At 37.6% G+C, this 27,114-nt stretch overlaps 1 protein-coding gene across 1 annotated transcript in view; it reads left to right on the top strand.

Annotated features, from left to right (window-relative positions):
* LOC140855254 (uncharacterized) overlaps positions 1 to 26,728 on the top strand; it is a 105,466-nt gene extending 78,738 nt beyond the window's left edge. Inside the window, exon 3 of the mRNA XM_073251121.1 lies at positions 26,571 to 26,728. Within this exon, the coding sequence (XP_073107222.1) occupies positions 26,571 to 26,728 (158 nt within the window). The remainder of the gene's footprint in view (positions 1 to 26,570) is intronic.
* The last annotated feature ends 386 nt before the right edge of the window (positions 26,729 to 27,114 follow it).

Here is a 27,114-nt window from a genome sequence, read left to right as displayed (position 1 = left end):
GGTATCTTGACAGTGGATGCTCGAGACACATGACTGGTGATGAATCACAATTCATCACGCTTGATGCTATGGATGGAGGGATGGTCACCTTTGGAGATAATGGCAAAGGAAAGATCATCGGGATAGGTAACATTGGTATCACTTCCTCCAAATACATTGAAAATATTTTATTAGTTAAAGGTTTAAAGCATAACTTACTTAGCATTAGTCAATTTTGTGATAAAGGGTATAAAGTTATTTTTGAATCATCTGTTTGCATTGTGACTAGTCCTATTAACGATGGCATTAAATTTATAGGACATAGGCATGGCAATGTTTATATGATAGATTTAAATGATTTAGCCAAATTAGACATGCAATGCCTAGTATCCTTGAATGCTAAAGTTAATGAAACTAGTTGGCTGTGGCATCGTAGACTTGCACATATTAGCATGCATTCTCTTTCAAAATTAATTAAGAAAGAATTAGTTCTTGGTTTGCCAAAGCTGAACTTTGAAAAGGATAGAATTTGTGATGCATGCCAATTAGGTAAACAAACTAGAGTTTCATTTAAATCCAAAAATACTGTTTCAACTTCTAGACCTTTAGAGCTCTTGCATATGGACTTATTTGGACCAACTAGAACCACTAGTCTAGGAGGAAAATGATATGGCTTTGTAATTATAGATGATTACTCTCATTTTACTTGGGTTTTCTTTTTGGCACACAAAAATGAAACTTTTCATATATTCACTAAATTTCACCGAAAAGTCACTAATGAAAAAGGGTTTTCAATTCAAAATATTAGAAGTGATCATGGAACTGAATTTGAAAATCAAAATTTTGAAAATTTTTGTGATGAAAATGGAATTGGCCATAACTTCTCTGCTCCTAGGACACCCCAACAGAATGGGTAGTTGAAAGGAAAAACAGAACCTTAGAAGAAATGGCCCGTACCATGCTTTGTGAAAGCAACCTTCCAAGATATTTTTGGGCAGAAGCAATTAACACAGCATGTTACATTTTAAATCATGCCTTGATTAGACAATTTTTAAAGAAAACCCCCTATGAACTTTGGAAAGGAAGAAAACCAAATATTGCATATTTTCATATTTTTGGTTGCCGATGTTTTGTATTAAATAATGGCAAAGAAAAACTAGGTAAATTTGATGCAAAATCAGATGAAGCAATCTTTCTAGGTTACTCCTCCACTAGTAAAGCATTTAGAATTTTCAACAAAAGAACTTTAGTAGTTGAGGAGTCAATACATGTTGTTTTTGATGAATCTAACGATCTTCCTTCAAGGAAGAATGAGGGTGTTGATGATGCAGATCCACTAATAGAAGGTATGAAGGAGATCACTCTGAAAGATTCAGCAACTCCAGAAGACAAGGATCAAGAAGACAAACAAGATGAGAGAGGTGAAGAAATTCAAGAACAACCTCAAGGTACAAATGACCTACCCAAGGAATGGAGGTATGTTCATAACCACCCTAAGGAGTTAATTATTGGTGATCCTATGCATGGGGTAAAAACCTGTTCTTCACTTAGAGATATAGTTAATCATTGTGCTTTTGTATCTCATCTTGAACCTAAAACTTTTGAAGAAGCTGAAAATGATCATAATTGGATTAATGCAATGCAAGAGGAACTTAATCAATTTGAAAGAAATAATGTTTGGACCTTAGTATCAAGACCTAAAAATTATTCAATAATTGGCACAAAATGGATCTTTAGAAACAAATTAGATGAGCATGGAAATATAATTAGAAATAAAGCAAGACTGGTTGCTAAGGGATATAATCAAGAAGAAGGAATTGATTTTGATGAAACCTTTGCACCTGTTGCTAGATTAGAAGCTATTAGACTTGTACTTGCATATGCTTGCTTTATGAAATTCAAATTATTTCAAATGGATGTTAAAAGTGCATTTTTAAATGGATATATCGCTGAAGAAGTATATGTAGAACAACCCCCTGGATTTAAAAATCATGCTTTTCCTAATCATGTCTTTAGATTAAATAAAGCTTTATATGGATTAAAACAAGCACCTAGAGCATGGTATGATAGGCTAACCAAATTTCTACTAAATAATGGTTTTTCAAGAGGTAATGTAGATACAACCCTCTTTATTAAAAGAAATCAAAATGATATGCTAGTTATACAAATTTATGTTGATGATATAATTTTTGGGTCTACTAATGAATCCCTTTGTCAAGACTTTGCTAAGCTTATGCAGGGGGAGTTCGAGATGAGCATGATGGGAGAACTCACCTTCTTCCTCGGACTCCAAATCAAACAATCAAAAGAGGGAATCTCCATCACCCAAAGCAAGTACACCAAGGAACTACTCAAAAGATTTGGAATGGAGAACTGCAAACCAATTGGCACACCAATGAGTCCCTCATGTAAGCTTGACAAGGATGATGAAGGTAAATGTGTAGACTTAAAATATTATAGAGGTATGATTGGCTCATTATTATATTTAACTGCAAGTAGGCCTGATATCATGTTTAGTGTTTGTTTATGTGCTAGATATCAATCTAATCCTAAAGAATCTCATTTGAATGCTGTTAAAAGAATCCTTAGATACTTAAATGGTACTCAAACTCTAGGGTTATGGTACTTTAAGGACTCACAAATTGATTTATTAGGATATTCAGATGCTGATTTTGCTGGACGTAAATTAGATAGAAAAAGTACAAGTGGAACTTGCCAATTTCTTGGAGTAAACCTAATCTCATGGTTTAGCAAGAAACAAAATTCGGTGGCACTGTCTACGGCTGAGGCCGAATACATTACAGCCGGAAGTTGTTGTGCTCAAATCTTGTGGATTAAGCAACAACTCGAAGACTTTGGAATCAAACTTAATGAAACACCAATAAGATGTGACAACACAAGTGCCATAAATCTATCCAAAAATCTAATTCAACACTCAAGATCCAAACATATTGAAATAAGACATCATTTCATAAGAGAACATGTTCAAAACAAAAATATAATTCTTGAATATGTTTGCACTGAAAATCAATTAGCTGATATCTTTACAAAGGCCCTAGTCAGGATAAATTCTGTGAAATTAGGAGAAATCTAGGAATTCTAGATCCTTATGCCTAAATCTTTCTCAATTTCCAAGAATTGATTCTTAGAGCTCAATTTCCAACATCAATCCTGATCCCAAAAGCTTAAATTTATCATTCTAAAAACTTATCTTTGAGCAAAACTTCTTCTCCCAAAATTTTAAATTTTTCTGGAATTTATTCACATTTTTTCTGAATTTCTGAACTTCATGAGTCGACCCCCATGAGTCGACTCAATGGCAAACTTGTTATTTCCTCAAACTTCCCACGGGCTCATTGTTTTTATAAGGAACCCTGTTCGTGAGACGACTCATCTTCTCATCTTCTTCCTTCCAAAAGTCGACTTCTCCAATTCCTTTTGCTCCAAATCCAAGGATTTATTCGAGGCAATTCTCCCTCCTCCTCTCCACCAAAAATTGCCACCTTGGAAAGGGATTTTCTGTGCTTTCTCTCATTGTTTGGCACGGTTGGAGCGTGCCCTAGCACTCCACCGTTCTTCCCAAATCCACTTCTTTTCTTCACCAAAATCCCTCTTCACTCTCTTGTGATCCCTCCTCCACTCATTCACTTGTTCCTCCAAGTCTCCTTGCCTGCTACTGTAGTGAATATGGCTCCGAAGATGAAGCTTCCCCAAAGAAGAAAGTCAGTCCGTGAGCCTGAAGAAATTATCCGAAAGAAAAGGCAAGCTGGTCAGTCTTCCACTGCTCCCACTCCAGCTTCAGTATCTGCTCAAGGTCCCCCTCAATCCTTCCTAAGCCTCAGTAAGAATCCTCTTTCTGATAGAAAAGTCGAAACCGGGAAGAATATAGATTTTCGGTTCTTTGAAAAGAGGGTTTTACATTTGCAACTAAGATTAAAAACCAAGGATGGGATTCTACTGCTCCCTTAAGGAAGTCACCTATGTTGACCTAGTTAGAGAATTCTACCAGAATCTACATTATGGAAATGGGTCAGTAACTTCAACAGTCAAGGGATTGATATTTGCTTGGATTCTAGCATATTGGGAGAAATACTTCAGTTGCCTAGTGAGGGTTACTCTTATATGGAACTCCCAGTAAAAGAAGAGGGGATCAGAGTTTTACTAGGGGAAACTTATTCAGGAAGTTTAAATAAATTGGAAGCAAAGATTTTGTCCATTGAGATGAGGATCCTGCATCAGATGGTAACGAAGCTCTTCTTTCCTAGGAGTGGTAGACATGATTTACTTTCCAGCAGAGATGTTTGTATCATGTTCATGTCATCACTCAGACCCCCTGAACCTCCCTGCACTTATGATAGAGGCCATGAGAGAGACTTTGAACAGATCCAAGGCACACTTGCCTTATGGTATGGCCCTTACTCGAGTATTTAGGAGGTTTGGAGTTAGCTGTGAGGGGGAGGCTTCTACTAAGCTATCTCATGTGGACACTTTCAACCAACACACCCTGCACCGAATGGGATTTACAAAGACTGATGGTGGTTGGATCAAGGGCTCTGAAGAAAGAGCTGAGGAGAGAGCTGAGGAGAGAGCTGAAGACAGAACTGAAGACAGAGCTGAAGAAGAAGGTCCATCATCTCCTGTCCATGACTTCAGGGCAGCATCACCAAATATCCAGTTCATTCCTGATACAGAGGCTGGCCCTTCAGAGTTTACTAGGATGCCCACACCAGTGTATCAGCCAGAGAGCAGAGCACCTCAATCAGAGTTCAGACTGGCTGACGATCAGATCGAGCAGATATCACAGCGTGTGGCTTCTTTGCTGTCTAGTCAGTGGAGCAGTACTACTTTTGCACCAGGAGCCACTTCTTCTGATCAGACCATGACTCCCCACATATCCACTGTGTTTCAGATGATATCAGATCAGTCCATCCGGATTCAGCAGCTTGAGGACACGTCTGGAGACTGACTGGCAGAGTTCTTGACTTGCAGGGGCAAGTCCTTGCTTTGGCCCATCCTCAGCCACAGGAGTCACTATTGAGGTTACAGACCTCACTGCAGAGGCTGGCAGCTCAGAGGAGCACTAGAGGGTGGATATGAGTTACTGAGGAAAGAGATCCGAGGATCGAGTGAGCATGCAACCACTCAGTTCACTGCTCTACTTCAGTCTGTTTCCAGAGCACTGAACGTACTTGATTCCATCAGACTCACCCTTTCTGTTCAGTCCTTAGCCTCTCAGCTTCTCAGCCCCCAGTTCTTCTCGCTCTCCTGCTCGTGCCAGAGGCAGACGGGGTAGAGGACGCACTTCTGATCCATCAGCTTCTCATCCCATATCTGATGACTCCGATCCATGACTTCTCATGATCATTACTAGATCCTAGGTGTTAGTGTCTTGTTCTAGGATCTGTATTTTGGGGCATGTATTGACAATTAGCTGGTTGATTTTTATATTAAGAACTATGTATTGAAACAATTATGTTTTATGGTATCATCTTTTATATTCTACCTTTTGTAATGATGACGATCATATTTTGGTTATATATATTCTCCTTGTTGAAATATTGTCTTCTCTTTGTTGTTTGCTTTAATAATTGCTATATTAAGGGGGAGCAAACATCTGTGATAAACCTAAAGGGGGAGAAATTAAAGAATGTTTCAGAAAAAGGAGGAGTAACCATGTTTGATGATGTCAAAAAGGGGGAGAAATTAAACAAAAATTAGAGAAATTAAAAAAAAGAAATCCATCAAAAGCAAAACCATAAATATGAGCAATTAAAGAAAAAGCAACCCATCAAAAGCAAAACTACAAATTATAGAAATTAATGAATGAATTGGAAAATTTAAAGAACAATATCAAAAATACAATGCTAAGTACAATGCAAATAAGTAATTTTAAATTATTTCTTTACATATGCTCTGATTTACTTTAAAATTTAAATATGCTCTGATATACTTCAAAATTTAACTTGCTCTGATACTATCTTTTGAAATTTTATTTACCTTGATACATCTTAAGAAATTTAACTTACTCTGATACATCTTAAAATTTTTTTACTTGCTCTGATACATTATAAAATTTGCTCTGATACATTGTGAAATTTTCTCTGATACATTGTAAATCTTTTCTGATAATATTGTAAAAATTATTTTTCTTGCTCTGATACATTGCAAATTTATTTTTCTCTTGCTCTGATACATCTTAAACTCAAAATGATCTAATACTCTTTCAATCTTTAAGAAAATGGACAAACTATTTTTGTATATGACCATTTATATTACATGCCAAAAGAATCATATTCTTTTCAAGCATCTATAATGCATTCACATAAATGCTTTTGTTCAAATTTTTGTCATCATCAAAAAGGGAGAGATTGTTGCTCTTAGATTGATTTTGATGATTACAAAGCAGATTGAAGGGATACAAATATTTTTAATTGAAAAAGTCTTTATGCTCTTCAGGGGCAAAATCATAATTTTACTAAAATCCTGATTTGATAGTATCATTTGGTAGAACAAATGATTTGTAATCTATTGATAAAAATTTCATTATTTTTGGACTTATATTTTTGAAGTTATGAAGGTTTGAAGTGCATGAGTCGACTCATGAGTCAACTCATGGCACTATGAGCTGATTGGCACGCAAAGATTTCCCTTGGCACACTGAATTTTTGACTTGGCACGACCTGTGAGTCGACTCATGAGTCGACCCACAAGGCATGAGTCGACTCATGAGTCGACCTCTGCTGATTTGAGCCAAAAAAATCCAGAAATCAAACTTGTCTGGCTGTTACAACAGAAGTCGACTCATGAGTCGACTCCTGAAGCATGAGTCGACTCATGAGTCGACCCCTGCGAGAAAATCGTCCGCAACAGCTAGTTTTTTGCCTGTTTTAATTGCCTTTTATGCTTCCTAAAAATGCTCTAACGGCTCTTTTTCTGCCTAATATGTTTTTTCTTGTTTCTTAATGCTATAAAATGTTTCAAAAGGTGAAAACACAGATACAATTGAAGGATCCAAAAATATACACGAGGAGATCAACGAAATATACAAAAGAAAAAGAGAGGGGATCCACAATCCATACGAGAGAGACAAGATATCTACAATATACACGAGAGATTGTGAAAGAGAAAAGCAAGAGTGTTCAAAAGGGCATTCAAGAGTATTCAAAGAGAGGATTTTTCAAGCCTATTTTTCAACCTTGATCAAGAGCTCTTTCAAAGCCTTCAAAAAGTCTTCAATCAAGTTCATCTTCTCCTCAAGCGTTCATTCAACTCTTCATACACCTTGAGGAAATCCAAAAGGGGATTCTTCATTTGAGTAAAGTATTTTTATTGTTATATTCGCTCATTTAAGGAGCTATTCTTGTACTTATTTGTGCTCTAAACTGTCTTACTCTTTGTGAGTAATTGTTCTTATTTTTGGAGGGTTTCCAAAACAAGGGAAGGTTGATCCGAACCTGAAATCGGAGTGTTTTGGGTTGGCTTGTATCCGAAACAAGTGGACTAGCTTGGGATAGCTAGTGTCGGAGTTTCCGACGTTTGTATTCGGGTTGAATACAAGTATAGTGGATTGAATTCCCAAGTAGGAGCTTGGGGAGTGGACGTAGGTGCAAGTTGGCACCGAACCACTATAAATCCTTGTGTTTGTGTTGCTTTATTGTTTCTCTTTATTTCTTTATTATATCCTTGCATTCTTGCTTTAGGTAATTAATCTTGATTTAAAGTCTTTCTTCTCATTCATCAAGCTTTAACAAATACTTTTCATAGTTGAGCTTAAATTTTTTTAAAACCCAATTCACCCCCCCTCTTGGGTTGCATAGCTGGGCAACAAAAATATCAAAATAATTTTTATTAATTCATAATTCATGTATATATACAAAAATGAGCATAACCATCAACAGACTGACGATTGGCTTTGGGATACTATTCCCAATAATCTCCCACTTGGTCTAAAGCCAATCGGTGCAGTATATAATACCCATTTTCGACTTGTAGTTGTCGAACTCCTTCACCGCAATGGCTTTAGTGAATGGGTCAGCCAGGTTCTCCTTTCCGTCGATCTTCTAAAGATCGACGTCATCTCGATCCATAATTTTTTGGATGAGATGGTAGCGGCGCAGAATATGCTTCATCCGCTGGTGTGCCTTTGGTTCCTTCGCCTGAGCAATGGCTCCAGAGCTGTCACAGAAGAGCAAAACTGGACCAACAAGGGAGGGTGCTACTTCGAGCTCGGTGATGAATTTTCTCATCCACGCTGCTTCTTCGGCAGCATCTGATGCAGTGACATACTCCACCTCGCAACTGAATCAGCCACTGTGTGCTGCTTGAAACTTTTTCAGCAGATAGCCCCACCATTAAGGATAAAAATAAATCCCGACACACTTTGCTGTCATCATGATCAGACTGAAACTAGAGTCTGTAAACCCTATAAGTCTCAAGTCTGATTCACCATAAACAAGCCACTGGTCCTTAGTATTTCTTAAATACTTCAGGATGGTTTTAACAACCTTCTAGTGATTCTCCCCTAGATCAGATTGGTATCTACTCACTACCCTTAGTGAGTATGCCACATCTGATCGTGTACATGTCATGACGTACATGATAGATCCCACTGTCAAAGCATATGAAATCCTACCCATACGCTCTCTCTCTTGAGGTATTGTCGGACAATCCCTCTTCGAGAGAGAAATTCCATGGCCTATCGGAAGATAGCCTTTCTTAGAATTCTCCATGCTGAACCTCTTCAACATAGTATCAATGTACGTGGACTGAGATAAACCAAGCAACCTTTTAGATCTATCCTTATAGATCCTCATCCCTAGGATGTAGGAAGCTTCTCCCAGATCCTTCATGGAGAACTGTGACGACAGTCAAATCTTTATTCCCTGTAATGCAGAGACATCATTTCGATTAAGAGAATATCATCTACATATAATATAAGAAATACTACTACTGGACCATTAGCCCACTTATAAATGCATGGCTCTTCTCCGTTCTTAACGAAGCCATACGTCTTGATCGTCTTATCAAAATGTATGTTCCAACTCTGTGATGCCTGCTTAAGTCCATAAATGGACCTCTGTAGCCTACACACCTTAGACTCATCTGTGGATGTGAATCCTTCAGGTTGTATCATATACACCTCTTCATCCAGCTCTCCGTTTAGCAAAGCTGTCTTCACATCCATCTGCCAGATTTCATAGTCCAGATGGGCAGCTATCGCAAGCATAATCCGAATGGATTTGAGCATTGCCATCAGAGAAAACGTCTCGTCATAGTCTATACCATAATGTTGATGATATCCCTGGCAACCAGACGGGCTTATAGGTTTCCACCTTTCCGTCTGTGCCTCTCTTCCTCTTGAAGACCCACTTACACCCCATGGGTTTTACTCCTTTGGGTGGGTCAACCAATGTCCACTCATCGTTGACTTCATGGACTCCATTTGGATTTCATGGCCTCCAGCCATTTCTCAGAGTCGAGGTCTCTGCATTGCATCCATGTAGGTGATGGATCCTCATCATTTTCATCAAGTTCGATAGGATCGCCATCCCGAACCAAGAAATATAGATCTATCCGGTTTGATGTAGTACTCTACCAGATCGCCTTAAGGGTGCTTGAACAATGGGCTTCGATCTGATCTAACCAAATTCGGTTCAGTTCAGCAACTTGTGTTGGTTTTTTACCTGTCGAACTTCGTTAAGTTCGACTTAGAGGCAACAGTCCCTTCACCAAGGAACTCCTTTTCCAAAAAGATTGTCTTAAGGCTGACAAACACTTTTTGCTCATCAGCTAGGTAGAAGTAATACCCTTGGTCTCTTTTGGATACCCTATAAAAATTACACTTGTCAGACCTAAGTCCAAGCTTGTCCGTAATTAAATGTTTAACATAAGTCGGACACCCCCAAACCCTAAGGTGCGAGAGTACTGACTTACGTCCTATCCATATCTCATATGGCATTTTGGTTACAGACTTACTCGAAACTCTATTTAGAAGGTAACAAGTCGATTCGAGTGCATATCCCCAGAGGGACATGGCGGACCAGCAAACCCCATCATGGATCGAACCATGTCCAACAAGGTCCGATTCCTCCTTCAGATACACCATTATGCTGTGGTGTTCCAAGAAGAGTCCATTGAGAGAGAATCCCATTCTCCCAAGATATGTCAGAAACCATTGGAAAGGTATTCACCTTCTCGATCAGATCGAAGAGTTTTAATACACTTCCCAGTTATTTTTTCTACCTCATTTTGAAATAGTTTGAATATTTCAAATGACTCCGACTTATGCTTCATTAAATAGACATACCCATACCTCGATAGTTGTTGTGAAGGTTATGAAGTAGAAATATCCACCTCTTGCACTTGTGCTCATGGGTCCATATACATCAGAATGTACCAGACCCAAGTGTTCACTAGCTCGCTCATCTTTTCCAGTAAAAGTGACTTGGTCATTTTACCAAGAAGATAGGACTCACAGGTTGGAAGTGATTCACAATCACCTACTTCAAGAATTCTTCTTGAGCCAACCTGTTTATCCTGTTCTTATTGATATGACCTAGCCTACAGTGCCAAAGGTAGACTTCTGACACATCTATTCTAGGATGTTTACCAAAGATTTGAACCACATTAACAGGTTGTGATAGAAAGTAAATTCTATTATTAAGTTGTCCAACAACATTGTAACACCATTCAAAATATATTGCAAATATTTTTTTTTATTAAAATTGATAATCGTTCATGGCCAAAAGGCCTACAGAAATAATATTTAATAAAAAGCTTGGACAATAGTGACATTCACTCAAATTACGTTTCGAAAATTGATTACAAGGTTATGATTCTAATGCTAGAACTAACTTTGCTTCCATCTCCAACGTTCAGGAATCTCTCACCTTCATCAAATCTCCTACTGACCTGCAGACCTGCATCGAATTGCAAATATGATAAGGGCTTCCGGTATCCAATACCAGGCAGTAGTATCACAAATGAAAAAAGTTGCAAGGTGTTATCATATAATACTTGCTTCTTTTTCGGCCTGTTCGGATCCAGTGAGGCAATGTATAGAGGAAGTTCTCTTCCAGTGCCCCTGCTTCTTGCAAAAGAAGCACTCCGCTGGCTCTGATCGGCTTGCACTTCTTGGTCTGACCCTGTGCAACGTCCCAGCATGCAGCTGCACCTTCTTATTCTTCTTCTTCTTGTCTTCTTCTTCCCTTTCTTAAAGGGTTGACGACCAGAAGAAGACCCTCCCACAACATTCACGACTCCTTATGGAGCTGATGATCCTTCTCAAAGTTCTGTAGCAACCCCAACAAATGTGGTAGTTCACTCAGGCTTTGTCATCCGAAAATGAGTAAGGAAGGGGAGGAAGGACTTGGGCAATGAATTAAGGATCGCATCCTTACCGAGCTGCTCGTGCAGGGGAAAGCCCAGTTTAGTTAGGCCTCAATCATTTTGATCATGTACAGTATATGATCAGTGACTGAGGCTCCATCCCTCATCCGAGCATTGAAAATGGCACAACTAGTTTTGTGCCTTTCAACATCGTCAGCATCCAAAGGAGTCGTTCAACATTTGAAGCATCTCCTGTGGCTGGGCATTCTCGAACCTGTGCTGAACTCATCATTCATTGCCGCCAGAATTATGCCACCGAATGGTGGTGCGGTCGTTGGCCACTTCTGATAAGTGTCTCAGACCGTCCTCTAACGTTTGGGGCTGTCTCCTCAGGTGCGGATCCGTTTACTACATAAGGATCCGCTCATGCTCAAGGATGATTTTTAATTTTTGATACAGCTATCAAATTAGGTCCCATGAGCTTGTCATTATCTAATAATGACCGGAGGGACAGGGTAGTGGCCATAGCTGCATAAAGGAAAATCAGACCTCTATTAGTACATAAATTATAAATACTAAAGACTTTGGACTTTAGTCTAAAGTTTCTCCCAGTATTTTTATGAACTGGTAGCCTCAACCTCTAATTCGAGAATTACTTTAATTCCTTAGTGGGTACTAGAATCCACACAACTACACACGAGCCCAACTTTGGTTGGTCAACCATGTGCATCTATGGGTAGTTCATACCAGTTGTTTCTCTAAACAACTTCTAGTAATTGATTTTGCCCAGAACCTAATCAGTAGGCTTGGCCTCCACTGAAAAGATCTGGTTAGGTCCAACCATTAACATGATTTGATTTGGTGAATCGGACCAATAAATGAATCAGACCCCGACTTGGTCGGCCAACCTGACCACTATCAGAAGACTCAAACCAAATTATCATATTATGAATGATAATTATTAGTCAATAAGCACCAGGCTTTTGGGGCCTCCAATGATTATTAAACTAATGGACTCATTATTACTCACTTATGGGAGGCTATGACTTAGTTATCAATATAACTAATCATTTTTAGGGACCTAATAATTTTTGAGGATTTTATTAAAGATAGATGAGAAGAAAATATCCAGCCAATTCTATCCTCCACTGACTTCACAGTCAGGTTAAAAAAAGATTTAATTAAAGCTGGCATTAGGAGCACCTAAATCATCAAACTGATTTACCTAATGACATGCGTGAGCCTAATCACAATGATCTAATCAAAACTATTCACCAGGTTGCCCAGGTAAGTGAGATCAGTGGTGGGGATAAGCCATTAACTCGTCAGAGATCGAATCACTACAAGTAGCTCTCGCTTAAAAATCACTGGTCCAAACTGCCAAACTTACCTTAGACACCAAGCGGTTCATTAGTTTTAATTTGATCAACTTATAAATAGGGTTCCACCGCGTAGCCATGAATTAAGTCCATCTTGGTCTAGTTAAAGACATGGACCCTTCAACTACAACTATTGAGTTGAGTCTAGAGTATCCTTGACCTAATCTAATTCAACTTTTGATTAGATTTGACCAATTACTCTAATTAGTCCATTTCTTTAAGCTAACCTTAGTCTAACCCAATTATGGACCTAATCCATCTAACCCGTGACCCACAAGTTTATGCAATTGTTTAGGTCTTAATTCACAATTCTAGACCTACTAGACAACACTTAATTCTTTTAATTAAGTATTTGGACTGATGGGTCAGGGTTGGATATTTCGAAAATAATTTTCAAATTTTGAAAGATTTATTTTCTGTTCACCAAATATGTTGACTCATTTCACAAATAGATCAGCACATTTCATAAATAGCAATCCATTGCTAATTACATAATAGAAAATAACTCAATCAAAATAAATCATGAATATTCCTTTAGATCTAATCTAACACATTCATGATAAATTTCACAATTGAACCTTTACAATTAATTCCTTTCACTGCTTCATCTGCATGGGATATAATTACAGCAGCACCCCACCCATAAGGAGACCCCATCGAATGGGAGGAGAGGCCTTTAAACCCTACTTTTCTCCTATGACCGATGGCCAGGCAACCAACCCAATTCGATTACTTGCTACTTGGATCAAGTATATCTAAATATACCAATTTCAAAATTTAAATTTTAAATTTCAAATTTTAAATTTTAAAATTTTCAAATTTCAAACAAATTTAAATTTAAATAAATTTTAATTTCAAATTTTGAATTTTAAATTTTGAATTTAATTAAATTTCAAATTTCAAATTTCAAATTTTAAATTTGAATTTAAATTTTTGAATTTTGAATTTCAAATTTCAAATTCAAATTTTGAATTTAAATTTTTTTTTGAATTTTGAATTTCGAACAACTTTCAAATTCAAATTTCAAATTTTAATTTCAAATTTCAAATTTAAACTTTTAGATTTCAACTTAATCTATGCATGCAAATATATATATCATATCTAAGATCCGCTTGATACCACTAGTGGGAAAATTAGTGCAGGGGGTAAAATGGTAATTTAAAATTTTTTTCAAAATTATGATTTTATAGCAAAAAATATTAATTAATCTAATTAATTAACATAAATTTATCCACACTAGGAATAAATATGATATATAGCATACATTCATTTAAATTTAAAATTCAAATTCGAACAGTAAACACTTTACTATAATGTGTTCAGAACACAATACCTTTGTGCGGGTAAGATCGCCAGCAATCTGATCACCGTGGAGAGTCTGATCATCGATGTAGCCACACAGCATGTCTGGACCTCGTAAGATCATCCACACGAAGCTTTCGTCTGATCGACTCCTCACGAGTGCTAGCTCGTTGTAGAGCCCTTTTGACGACAGATGCTAATCGAACTCCTTCGATCGATGTCTGTCGATTCTTTGGATGATTCGGATCATCAACAGACATGCTTGAGAGGATGTTGAAGATCTCTGAGATTTTGTGGGCTCACGACACTCGTAGCTCACTTTCTCACTTCCCGAACCCCAGGCTAAAACTCTAGGGAAACTCACCAAAACCTTGCACCCACTTTCTTTCTTTTCTTTCTTTTTCTCTTGGAAGGATATGGACTTCTTCTCATGCACAAGACTTCTCACGCCCTAGAATTTTTCTCCAAAAAACTTCTTCTTGCACGCCCACTCTTCTCCTCCTTTTATAACAACGTCAAACTCTTATCCAAAAGAAAGGATAAAGATGAGTAATTGCACATTTGAATTCAAATCAAATTTTGAATTCAAATGGAACCAACTCATCCCTTATCCATAAAGGTGTGAGGCATGGCTTAAATTGTGCTGGAGTGATTTCATGAGAAAACTTTTTCTCATGTAATAAATAGGGCGTAAAAAAAGGGATAAGGTGCAAGATTGATTGCCCATTCAAATTCAAACTTTTTTTTGAATTTGAATGGCAACCAATCATCCTTATCCTTCATTTGGCACATTAAAGTGGGGTGTGGAGAGGGCTTGGCGTGAGGAAAAAATTCATGAGAAGTTCCTTCTCATGAATCAAATGGGTGCAATGGAAGTGAAGTGGTGCATGGAGATTGGGTCAAGGTGATTTAATTATTTAAACCAACCTAATTGAACCAAATAAGTTAGGTCTAATTAGACTAATTTAAACCCAACTTAATTAGACTTAATTAGGCTCAATAAAATCCTAATCAATCAGAAATTGACTAAGCCCAACCCTGATCAAATCAGGGACCAAACCATCTCGACGATTAGGTCAACTCTTAACCTAATCGGGTCAAACCCAACTGAATCCAATTCAATTGGACTTGATCCAAAAATAATTACTCAATCAAATTGAGTTAATTAGTGATCAATCACTAATTAATCTCATAAATACTGAATCCAAATCCAATGGGCAATCAGGCATCAGATTCATCGATATGTAAACCTGATTGAAAAATCCAACCATGGGACTCTTGACCCCGGTACCCATAATGTGTGGAGCTCATGATCAGAGAATCTTGATTCTCGATCACTGAGTCTAAATAGTAGGATTCTATATCAGCCATCAGATCAGATAAGAACCTCTAATGTGTATGACCTCGCAGGTTCGAACTAAGCCGGTAGCACAGGAACCAATTCCTGTACTAATCAAAGTGACCATCTAGCAATGGTATCCGACGACCGGATAGGTCGATGGTCGCAATCGCAACACTCAGAACCTACGTGAATATGGTTACTATATAATTCATCATTTTGACCTCAGTTTTAGGATGACTCAGGGTTAAGCTGTTAACCCTGATCAGATCATCCGAATCGTGGTCCAACTCAAACAGTCCTGTGACTCCTCACAGACTACCCTGGCCAAGATTTGCTAAATTGAAACACGACTGTACACAGCTCCTAAATTAGAGTGGTCAATCTCATTTTGACACACGCACCGACAATCAAGTACTTGACTACACCCAGCAGCCTTCCGTCATTGATTAAAAATTCAGGTAGTCCAGTGCCTAAGTGCAGTGAGTTGCTTGCAAGTCATCGTGACGGTCTCAGGTCGGAGGATATTTATACCCATATTTTATCGGAGCAAATCTGACAACAGAAATAGCTTCAGAGTCGGTCATGTTTAGTGTAGATGTACTCTTACATCTCACCTGTATGCCATACCAGTGTCTCCACACTCATTGGTTAAGAGGACAACCAACCTATATGGCACACAATGACCTATGCTTGATAAACGTTGTCGTCCTTGGTAACAACGTATCATTTGGTCGCGAACAGATTTAAGGACTAAACGATAAATCCTCCTTTGTCGAGTCTAAATAGTCCAAGGACTTCACCACAATATAGGAGTTCATTAGAAGATGAAATATTTATGATGAAAAATATCAAAATATTTTTATTAATTCATAATTCATGTACATATACAAAAATGAGCACAACCGTCAACAGGCTGATGATTGACTTTGGGACACTATTCCCAACAGTGTCTGAAAAGAAAATCAGACTCTGATAGACATAGTCCGATCCATGATGGGTTTTGCCAGCTTGTCGATATCTTTCTGGGGATATACACTTGAATCAGCCTGTTATCTGTTAAATAGGGTTCCAAGTAAGTCTGTAATTAAGAGTCCATATGAGATATGGACAGGGCGTGAGCCAGCACTTCACATCTTAGGGTCTGGGGGTGCCTGGCCTATGTCAAACGGTTAGTTATAGATAAGCTTGGACCTAGGTCTGACAAATGACATTCATAGGGTACCCAAAGAGATCAAAGGATATTTTTCTACCATGCTGATGAATAAAGGTGTTTGTCAGCCTTAGGGCAATTTTTTTAGAAAAAGAGTTCTTTGGTGAAGGAACGTTGCCTCTAAGGTTGAACTTGATAAAGTTCAACAGGTAGAAGGACCGACACCAATAGCTGAACCTGAGTCAGATTTGATTAGATCAGATCTGAAGTCCAATATACCTACACCATTAAGACGATCTGATAGAGTACAGCGTCAGTCAGACAGATACTATAATTTTTTGATCCGAAACGGTGATCCCATCGAACTCGATGAGAATGATGAAGATCCGATCACCTATATGAATGCAATTCAGAGACTGATTTCGAGAAATAGTTTGAAGCCATAAAATCTGAAATGGAGTCCATGAAGATCAATGATGTATGGACATTGGTTGATCCACCTGAAGGGGTTAAACCCATTGGGTGTAAATGGATCTTCAAAAGGAAAAGAGGCACAGACGGAAAGGTGGAGACCTATAAAGTCCATCTAGTTGCCAAGAGATATTGTCAATATTATGGTATTGACTATAACGAGATGTTCTCCCCTATGGCAATGCTCAAATCCATTCGGATAATACTTGCAATAGCTGTCCATCTGGATTATGAGATCTGACAGATGGATATAAAGATAGCTTTCTGAATGGAGAGTTGATCGAAGAGGTATATATGATACAACCTGAGAGATTTACATCCATAGATGAGTCCAAGGTGTGCAAGCTTCAGAGATCTATTTATGGATTGAAGCAAGCTTCTCGGAGTTGGAACATGTATTTTGATAAGATGATCAAAATATATGGTTTTGTTAAGAACAGAAAAGAGCCCTACATCTATAAATGGACAAATGGTTCATTGTGGTATTCCTTATCTTGTACGTGGATGATATTCTCTTAATCGGGAATGACATCCCCGCACTACAGGAAATAAAAGTTTGATTTTCATCGCAGTTTCCATGAAGGACTTGGGTGAAGCATCCTACATCTAGGGATGAAGATCTATAGGGATAGATTAAAAGAATGCTTGGGTTATCCCAGTCTATGTATATAGACACTGTGCTGAAGAGGTTCAGTATGGAGAATTTCAAGAAGGGCAATTACCGATAGGCTATGAAATTTCTCTCTCTAAGAAGGATTGTCTAACAACTCCTGAAGAAAGAGAACGTATGAGTAGAGTCCATATGCTTCGATCGTGAGATCTATCATGTATGCCATGACATGTATAAGGCCAGATGTGGCATACTCACTAGGAGTAGTGAGTAGATACTAATCTGATCCTGGAGAAAATCATTGAAAAATGGTTAAAGCTTCCTTAAGCATTTGAGAAATACTAAGGATCAATGGTTGGTTTATGGCGAGTCAGATCTGAAACTTGTGGGGTTCACAGACTCCAGTTTTTAATCTGACCATGATGACAGCAGAAGCGTATCAGGTTATATCTTTACTCTGAATGATAGAGCCATTTGCTGGAAGAGTTTCAAGCAGCATACTGTGGTAGACTCTGTTTGTGAGGCAAAGTACATTGCAGCATCGGATGTCGCGAAGGAAGCTGTGTGGCTAAGAAAATTCATCATCGAGCTTGGACTAGCACCCTCCTCGATGGTCCGGTCCTACTCTACTGTGACAGCACTGGCACCATAGCTCAGGCGAAGGAACCCAAAACACACTAGCGGATGAAGCACATTTTGCATTGCTTCCATCTGATCCGAGAGATCGTGGATCGAGGTGACGTCGATCTTCAGAAGATCGACGAAAAAGAGAACTGACCGACCCCTTCATTAAAATCCTGGTAATAAAGGAGTTCGACAACAATAAGTCAAAGATGGGTATTAGATACTGTGCCGAGTGACTTTAGGACAAGTGAGAGTTGTTGAAAATATATCCCAAAAGTCAATCATCAACCAGTTGACGGTTGAGCAACATTGTATTGTAATTGATTTGTTAATAAATAAAATATATTTTTGGCATCTTCATCATAAGTTTTCATCTTCTAATGAACTCTGTTGTTGTGATGAAGTCCTTAGGACTATTTAGGTTTGATAAAGAGAGAATTTATCGATTAGTCCTTAAAATTGTTCACAACCAAATGACAGGCTGTTAATAAGGATGACAGCTTCTATCGAGCATAGGTCATTGTAGCCATATGGGATGGTTGTCCTCTTAACCAAAGAGTGTGGAGACACTGGTATGGCATACAGGTGAGATGTAAGGATACATCATCATTGAACGTGACCAACTCCAGAGCATTCTGCTGTCGAGAATATCTCTGATAGGATATAGGTACAAGTATCTCTTAGATCTGAGATCACCTCAGTGACTTGCAAGCAACTCACTGTGCTTTAGTACTGGACTAACTGAATTTTTAATTCAGTGATGGAAGGCTTCTGGGCACAGTCAAGTACTTACAAAGTCAGAGTGATCAAGATGGGATTGACCACTCTAAAAGTTGGAGAAGAATGAGTCGCTGTATTTCAATTTAGCAAAACTTGTTGGCCAGAGTAATCCATCAAATGGATTTGATATTTTGAAATACAATGTGGATAACCTGATCAAAGTTGACAGTTGAACTCTGAGGTATCCTATGAGCATTTTGGTTAAGGGGATGAAATATATGGAAACTATGTCCGCATGGGTTCTAAGGATGTTGTTCTACACATTCGACCTATCCGACCGTCGGATACTATTGCTAGATGGTCACTTCTATTGGTATAAAAATTTATTTTTGTGCTACCATTTAGGTTCAGACCTATGAGATCACACACATTAGAGTTCATGATCGATCGGATGGTTGATCAATGATTAAGAATCATTCTAGGGTTAAATGATCAATACGATTGACATTTAACCTAGTGCAAGTGTTACAGGAGGATCGATTAGCAATTCGATTGCTAATTGACTTAATTTGTTTAAGTCAATGGGCTGAGATAAGTCTAATTGAATATAATTTAATTAGATTTAGTTTGGGCTGATTGGATCAAGTCCAATTGATTTATTGGATAAGCCAAGTGCAAGAAAAAAACTGGTCCTAGTTCAATTAGGACTTGGGTCAACCTAATTTCTAATTTGATTAAAAAATAAATCAGATTTAAATCTAATTTAATCTGATTAAATTAGATTCTTAATTGGGTTAAAATTATTTTAATTAGGTTGATTTTATTTTGGTTTGATTTGGTTTGAGAAATCAAATTGAACAAGTCATAGATTGAATCCTAGTAAGACAAGGATTCCACCTTGCGCCACTTTAGCCCCCACGCCCACTCTCTCTTATTTTGTGCCACAAAACCTTCTCTCCCAGGCCTTCACACATGCCCAAAGCTTTTCACTCGTTCTCTCTTACATGGAATGTAGTTGTAGACCAAGTCAAAGTAGAAATTAGTTTGGATTTCAAATTCTATGAGATAGAATTTAGGAAACCAAAACTCTTTCCTTATGGCACTGATTTACTCAGATTTTTTTGAAATTTTTATGAATTTTATGGCACATATTGTGCATCCTTTCTAGTGGTCCATGATAGAAAAAGAAGGAAGGGGTGCCCAAGAGTTGAGCACCACTTATCTTGCCCTGTTTGATTTTTCTTGACTAGGTATTTGACCTAAACAAGGATTCTTCATATCTCTTTATTAAGATGAATTTCTCTTAAGATTTTTATGGATTATAGAGCATTGAGAGACCTTTAGAGCATGTGAAAATTAGGAAGAAATAGTATTAGGGCATGGAGATATAATAGATACAAGACTAAGTGTCTGGGTTAGAGCAAAGAGAAGAAGGAGAGGATCTTCTCTAGGGTTGCTAAGTTTACCTCTTCTCTTCCTCCATCTGTGAGTTTCTGAGAGTGTCTCAATCTAAAACCCTTCTCCTACTTTTCATTTTGAAAAAGTCCAAATCAAGAAGAAAGAGACATCTGATCGACCATCGAAGAGGATCAGCACAGTACTAGTGTACTGTGCTGATTTCTTGGACCAAAATTTTTGATCGTGATTCGTGAGCTCGTATGGATGACTCCTAGAGGCTGGATGCATGTGTAGCTCACAACATCATCCTCAAGCCCGGATCAACAAAGTTAGAATGTCTAACTTGTAAGGTAATAGATCTGATCTATTATATTTTGCATACATTAGATGTAGTATAGAAACATGTTAATATGATCAACATGTAGTTCTTGCTCTTCATATTTTTAATTTTTGATTTAATACCATATAATAATCATATAATAGGATCTTAGATCTAGAGATTCTCTAATTTTATAAGATAAATTTTGATTTATTTTAGTCTTTCGTTGCCTGATTTTAAAAAAGTTTCAAGATCTAACCCTGAAACTCTAGATCTGGTTCCTTCAATTCAGACCTAAAGTGCTCCAACTTTTTACATTCATAACAAATAAGGAGCTGCTCCTTATCCTTCTCCTTGCTATGCTCTCCTTTTGTAGGTGGCCTCTTCCTCATCCCTTGTTTTTTTTTCTTCATAAATCTTTTAAACTTTCTAGTGATGAGGGCTATTTCTTCATCTTGCTCTTTATTTTCTGTTTCATCGAATTTCTCATCAAGTTGAATAGTGGATTTGAGGGTGATTGTCCTCTTCTTCTTGACATCTTCTTTTTGATGTTGTTTCATGCTTAGCTCGTGTGTCATTAGCGATCCTAGAAGCTCCTCCAAGGATAAAATATTCAGATCTTTGGCTTCTTGGATTGTGGCCACTTTAGCCTCCAAGTCTTTGGTAAAGATCTAAGAATCTTTCTCACAAGATCGCTGTTAGAGTATGATTACCAAGACTTTTAAATTATTAATAATATCCGTAAAGCGAGTAAACATTTCAGTTATTGATTCATCATGCTTCATTTTAAAGAGTTCATATTTATGCACAAGCATGTTGATTTTGATTTTTTAACTTGATTAGTACCTTCATGTGTTACATCTAACCTATCTCATATTTTTTAGCAGACATACATGTTGAAATATGATTAAACTCATTAGCATCTAAAGCACAATGTAAAACATTCATGACTTTAGCATTGAGTTGAGCCATTTTCTTATCAGCCTCATCCCATTCTCTTTCAGATTTGGTTGATTCTACACCATCAATTATCTTAGTGGGTGTGTGTTGTCCATTTACTATGATACTCCACATATCATAGTCAAGTGCTTGAATAAAGATTTTTATCCGAGCCTTCCAATAGGTGTAGTTTGACCCATTGAAAAGTGAAGATTGATTTGTGGATTGCCCCTCGGCTAGTGAAGCATTAACTTGAGTTGTCATAGATCTTTAGCTCTTTGATGGTTAAATCAAAGTAGGGCTAGAGCACCATGCTCTGATACCACTTGTTGCCCAGCTATACAACCCAAGAGGGGGGTGAATTGAGTTTTTAAAATTTAAAGTTAATTTAGAATCACAAGGATTAAATAGTAATAAACAAGTTATATGTAGTAAGTGGTTTAAGCTAAGTGTAGAAATGAGATACAAGAATGCAAGAAAATAAGAAAATTTAGATAGAGAGCAAGTATGCACACCATAAACAAACAAAATTTATAGTGGTTCGGTGCCAACCTTGCACCTACATCCACTCCTCAAACTCCTACTTGAAAATTTAAATTCACTAAAATGTATTCAACAAGAATATAACGTTGGTACCTCCGACTCTAGCTAACCCAAGCTAGAACACTTATTTTTTGGATACAAGCCAATCCAATACAATCCGATTCAAGATTCGGATCAATCTATCCAAGTTTTGGAATCCTTCCAAAACTAAAAATTAAGACAAAAGCAGAGTAAGAGATTTAATGACAAGAAATATAAGTTTAGCTCTTTTAATGAGCAAATAAAATCTTAAATACACTTTACACAATAAGGAAGAAGCTTTTCTGATTTTTTTCAAGATTGTTGAAGACTTGAATGAGCTCTTGAGGGGTTGGTGAGCTTGAAATGAAAGCTTCTTTTGCTTGAAGAGGACTTTTTACTTAAGACTGAAATGAATGCTTGAATCTCTTGTATTTTTTCCTCCTTTAAGTGCCTTTATATCTTCAATAGATGCTAGAGACAAATCTGGACTGAAATAGAGCCATTGGAGTACATTAAATGAGATTAAATATGATCAAAATGAGCTGAAAACTAACCATTACGGAGAATTTCAGTCACAGGGGTCGACTCATAGGGTCAACCTCTGCACAGGGGTCGACTCCTATGAGTCGACCTCTATGGTGCAGAATAGAAAGTCACTGTTTTATATCTTTGACCTACACAGCAACAGAGGTCGACTCATAGGGTCATCTCCTTTGGGTGTGCCAGCCAAAAATAGCATGCCGTTCAGCCCCTTTTGATAGGAGTCGACTCATAAGGTCGATTCTTTTCTTTAAACTTGATTTTCTCTCAAAATATATATCCAAAAAATATAAAATTACCTTCAATAGATTACAAATCTTCTGTTCTTACTTTTGAAGCTCTCAAATCAGAACTTGGTAAAATTACGATTTTGCTCCTAAAATATAATAAATCTTTTTTCAAGCCAAAATCATTAGTAACCCCCTCAATGTATTGTAATCATCAAAATTAATTCATGAAGCAACAAGTATTCTTAAATGGATATCTTGAGGAAGATATCTATATAGAACAGCCATTTGGTTTCACTTTCAATGATAGTGCTCATGGGGTTTGCAAATTGCAAAGATCCATTTATGGACTTAAGCAAGCATTTCAGAGTTGGAATGCTCATTTCAATGATATAATCAATTGTTTGGTTTCATCAAGAATGAGGAGGAACTGTGTGTCTTTAAAAAGATTAGTAAGAGCGCTATTACTTTCCTCATATTGTATGTGGATGACATCCTCTTGATTGGAAATAATATTCCCATGCTAACCTCGGTCAAAGTTTGATTATCTAAAGAGTTTTTCATGAAAGATATAGAAGAGGTATCCTTTATTTTGAAGATCAAGGTCTATAGAGATAGATCTAGGAGGATGTTAGGATTGTCATAGAAGATGCATATTGAGGAGGTGCTGAAGAGGTTCAGCATGGAGAACTCCAAGAGGGATCTAGTACTCTTCAAATATAGCTTTCATCTCTCCAAGAAAATGTGTCCCAACACACTGGAAGAGATTGAACGCATAAGCAAGATCCCTTATGTTTCAGCTATAGGAAGCCTCAGATATACCATGCTTTATACATGACTTGATATCGCCCATGCTGTGAGTGTCACTAGCAGATAACAGTCGAATCGAAATGAAGAGTACTAGACTTCTGTGAAATATATCTTTAAGTACTTGCAAAGAACTAAGGATATATTTTTGATCTTTCGGAATGGAGAACTTAAAGTGCAGGGGTATACAGATTCAGACTTTATATTTGATACTGATGATTGAAAGTCTATGTTAGGAAGCATCTTCTTATGCAATGATGGTGCTGTCAGCTGGAAGAGTTTCAAGCAGACTGTGATTACAAACTCCATCATAGAAGCAAAATACATCGCCACGTCGGAAGCTGCGAAGGGGGTATTCTGGTTCAAAAAATTTATTGTAGAGCTAGGTGTGATGCCATCAGATGCCGTCCTACTCTATTGTGACAACAACGGTGCCATTGCTCTAGCTAAAGAGCCGAGATCGCACCAGAAAATCAAACATATTGAGTGGCAATTCCACCTGATCCATGATTATCTTAAGAAAGGATACGTCGAGGTAAAGAGAGTTGATTCCATGGATAATGTGGCTGACCCACTGACGAAGTAATTGAGCCAGCAAAAGACTGAATCTCACCTTGAGAAGATGGGACTTAGATTTGTAGTTAATTAGCTTTACTGCAAGTAGGAGTTTGTTGAATGTATGTCCTAAGAATCAGATTGGCTGATACTTATAAAATATTCTTTAGATATAATTTGTAATTTAATTTTGATATTAATAAAATTGAGTTATTTCCATTCACATTGTGTTTAATAGTGTTTGTGAATCATCTGCTGAGTCAATGGATATGATAATATATATTCTCAAGAGTTGAGAATTTGAGATATATGTTATTATAATTAACTCATAAATTACTCCTGATTGTAGGATTATCATGGGAATGATGATCGATTCGAAAGATTGATGTATGATTGCTTCCTTTGGATAGATGAGTCTTGAATTTACAGTATGAAGATACCAGAGTGAAAGTACAAGTACTTGTTGAGAACAAGGATACTGAGTGTGACTATTTATGAATAGTCATAAGAAAATCTACCTTCTCATCAGTGACATATTCATAGCTACGGTTGTGTGTTTAGTTCTCTGACCTGAGGTGCATCGGCCATTCACCTTAAGGGTGCTGTAGTTTGATTATACTATAACTCAGTCTTCTAGCCATACGGAGCCTTGAGGTGTATGTTGGTTGTAGTATGTTCATTGTAGGATTTGTGTTGTACCAAAATGGGATCTATCAACCTCGATAGAGGAGTAGTCCTATGTAGATCATGAGATTGAGTCCACAAGTCTATGGCCATGGTATTATGAAAGATAAAATAATGTTTCTATTGGATTTCATATCGGACTCGAATCGAATGATTCTATCATATGATAGTGATGATGTTTGACGAGTTAACCTTGACCTCGATCCTGTCGGGACTCACGATAGAAGAATCGGATCACACGGTAACTGCACCTAGAAGATCATCTCTTTAGTACTGCCAGCTTGCCATCACGTATTGTGAGATGTCACCGGTGGATTGTGAGAGCTTACTAGAATCATGATGGATCAATGATTCTTGATAGATGTGAGTTGGAATTGTTTCAATCCATTGAAAGGAGTTTCAATGATACTATGATGGTATATCTGACTACCAGACAGAATTGAATCTATGGAGTCACATAATAAGAAATTTAATCTTAGATTGATTCAATTGGGCTTGTGAAGTCATAATTGGATTAGGATTTGGTGAAATCCTATTGGGTTTAGATATACTATGCTAGTATATGGTTAAACCTTAATTCTTCTCTGTATTTGGTTCCTTATTTGATAAAGTTTAAGTCATATTAATAGCCTAATCCATTTGGGTTTAGGGGGCACCACATTGGGCACCTTGATGAGATTGGGTCAAGCCAAATTAGTTGGCTCATTTCCCAATTTTTTTCCTAAACCTATCCATACTTGGCGTAGAATTTTTGAAAAGGGATTAGTGGAGACACACCTCCTCTCTCTTAGGATGTCCTTATGTGCTCACTACATGGAATTGTATGGATGAATGAGAGGGGCACACGCCCCTCTCTGAATTCAGCATGAGGAGATAGAGAGGGCACACGCCACCTCTCTCTTGCCAAGAAAAGGATAAGTGGCTGCCAAGTATTGGCGCCCACTTTCTTTTCTTTCTTTGAGGTGATCACATTCTATTTGGGCTGGTTTATCTTGGAAAGAAAATCAGAGTAAAAGGAAGAATTATTATATGATAATTTCCATCCTTTTAAACTCTGATTGGATTTGAATTTGGACTTATGAATGCGTTATTTAAGAGTTTCTTCTTAGGTTCAAGGGTTACATAAAAATATGATTTTCATACACCCTTTTTTTATCTTCATGCCTACTCTCCCTCTTCACTCTATCCAATGCCCAAGAGTTGGGTGATTACATTCCCACGTACCTAAAGTTGTTAGGCAAATCCCTCTTGTGCCAAAAAAGTCTCAAGGGTCGAGATCGAAGGAAGGAGATCAAGAGTTGATCCAGAAAGGCTCTCGAGAAAGACGATCTGAGGTTGATTTCGATAGATATCTGTGGAGGTTGGGCACTTGCACGGCTCAACCAGTGAATCTCTTTTAAATTCATATTTTTCAGATGTTCATCTACTTGCGCAAGGTGATGAGATCATCTCTCTCTTTTTGCATGCTGATTTTTATTTTATATACTGATATAAAATATATTTAATTAATCTATTTTAGATCTATACAAGGTATGTTGGATCTGTATTTTTTTTTTTAAATTTCACTATATCTGGTCCGAATCCATTCGGTGCATCATCTGATCCTTCAGCTGAAGCCGTTTTACTTGCCAGGTGGCCCAGGGAACTTCGCGGCCCGGGGAACTTCGCGTACTCCCTCGATGGTTTACTTTCGTGCCTTTCAGAAATGCGAATTTTCCCCCACTGCCTCTAATAGCAATCCATCTCCCACATCATTTTGGGTAGGTGTGGACTTTTCCGTGCAGTGCTGAGACTTGGATGAGGCAAGCCAACGACACTTTTGCACCTCATTTAAAGATGTAATGACAAGTGGATCCCATGATTAGATAACTTCTGTTTTTGTGGAATCTACTTCCATTTGGAAAGGGGGAGATCAAATATGGCACAGCCTGCCCGAGATAGATTGGATGCTGAAAGATGTTGAGTAAATCAAAAAAATCTTTTTTTTTTTAATTTTGTTTGGAGGATAAAAGGAGGCTTTATTAAGGACAGAAGTAAAATTTACGAAAGAAGGAGAAAGATGGGAGGAAGATAAAGAAGCATGAAATAATAAACAAAAACAACAGCAAAAGCTGCCCCCAACAGGTCTAACAGAGGGAGAAAAAACATGCTGAAGGGTAGATGGTGTTTACAGCTT

The sequence above is a fragment of the Elaeis guineensis genome, chromosome 2, assembly GCF_000442705.2.
Source record: "Elaeis guineensis isolate ETL-2024a chromosome 2, EG11, whole genome shotgun sequence".
Taxonomy (NCBI): domain Eukaryota; kingdom Viridiplantae; phylum Streptophyta; class Magnoliopsida; order Arecales; family Arecaceae; genus Elaeis; species Elaeis guineensis.
This window is presented reverse-complemented; position numbering and strand designations above follow the sequence as displayed.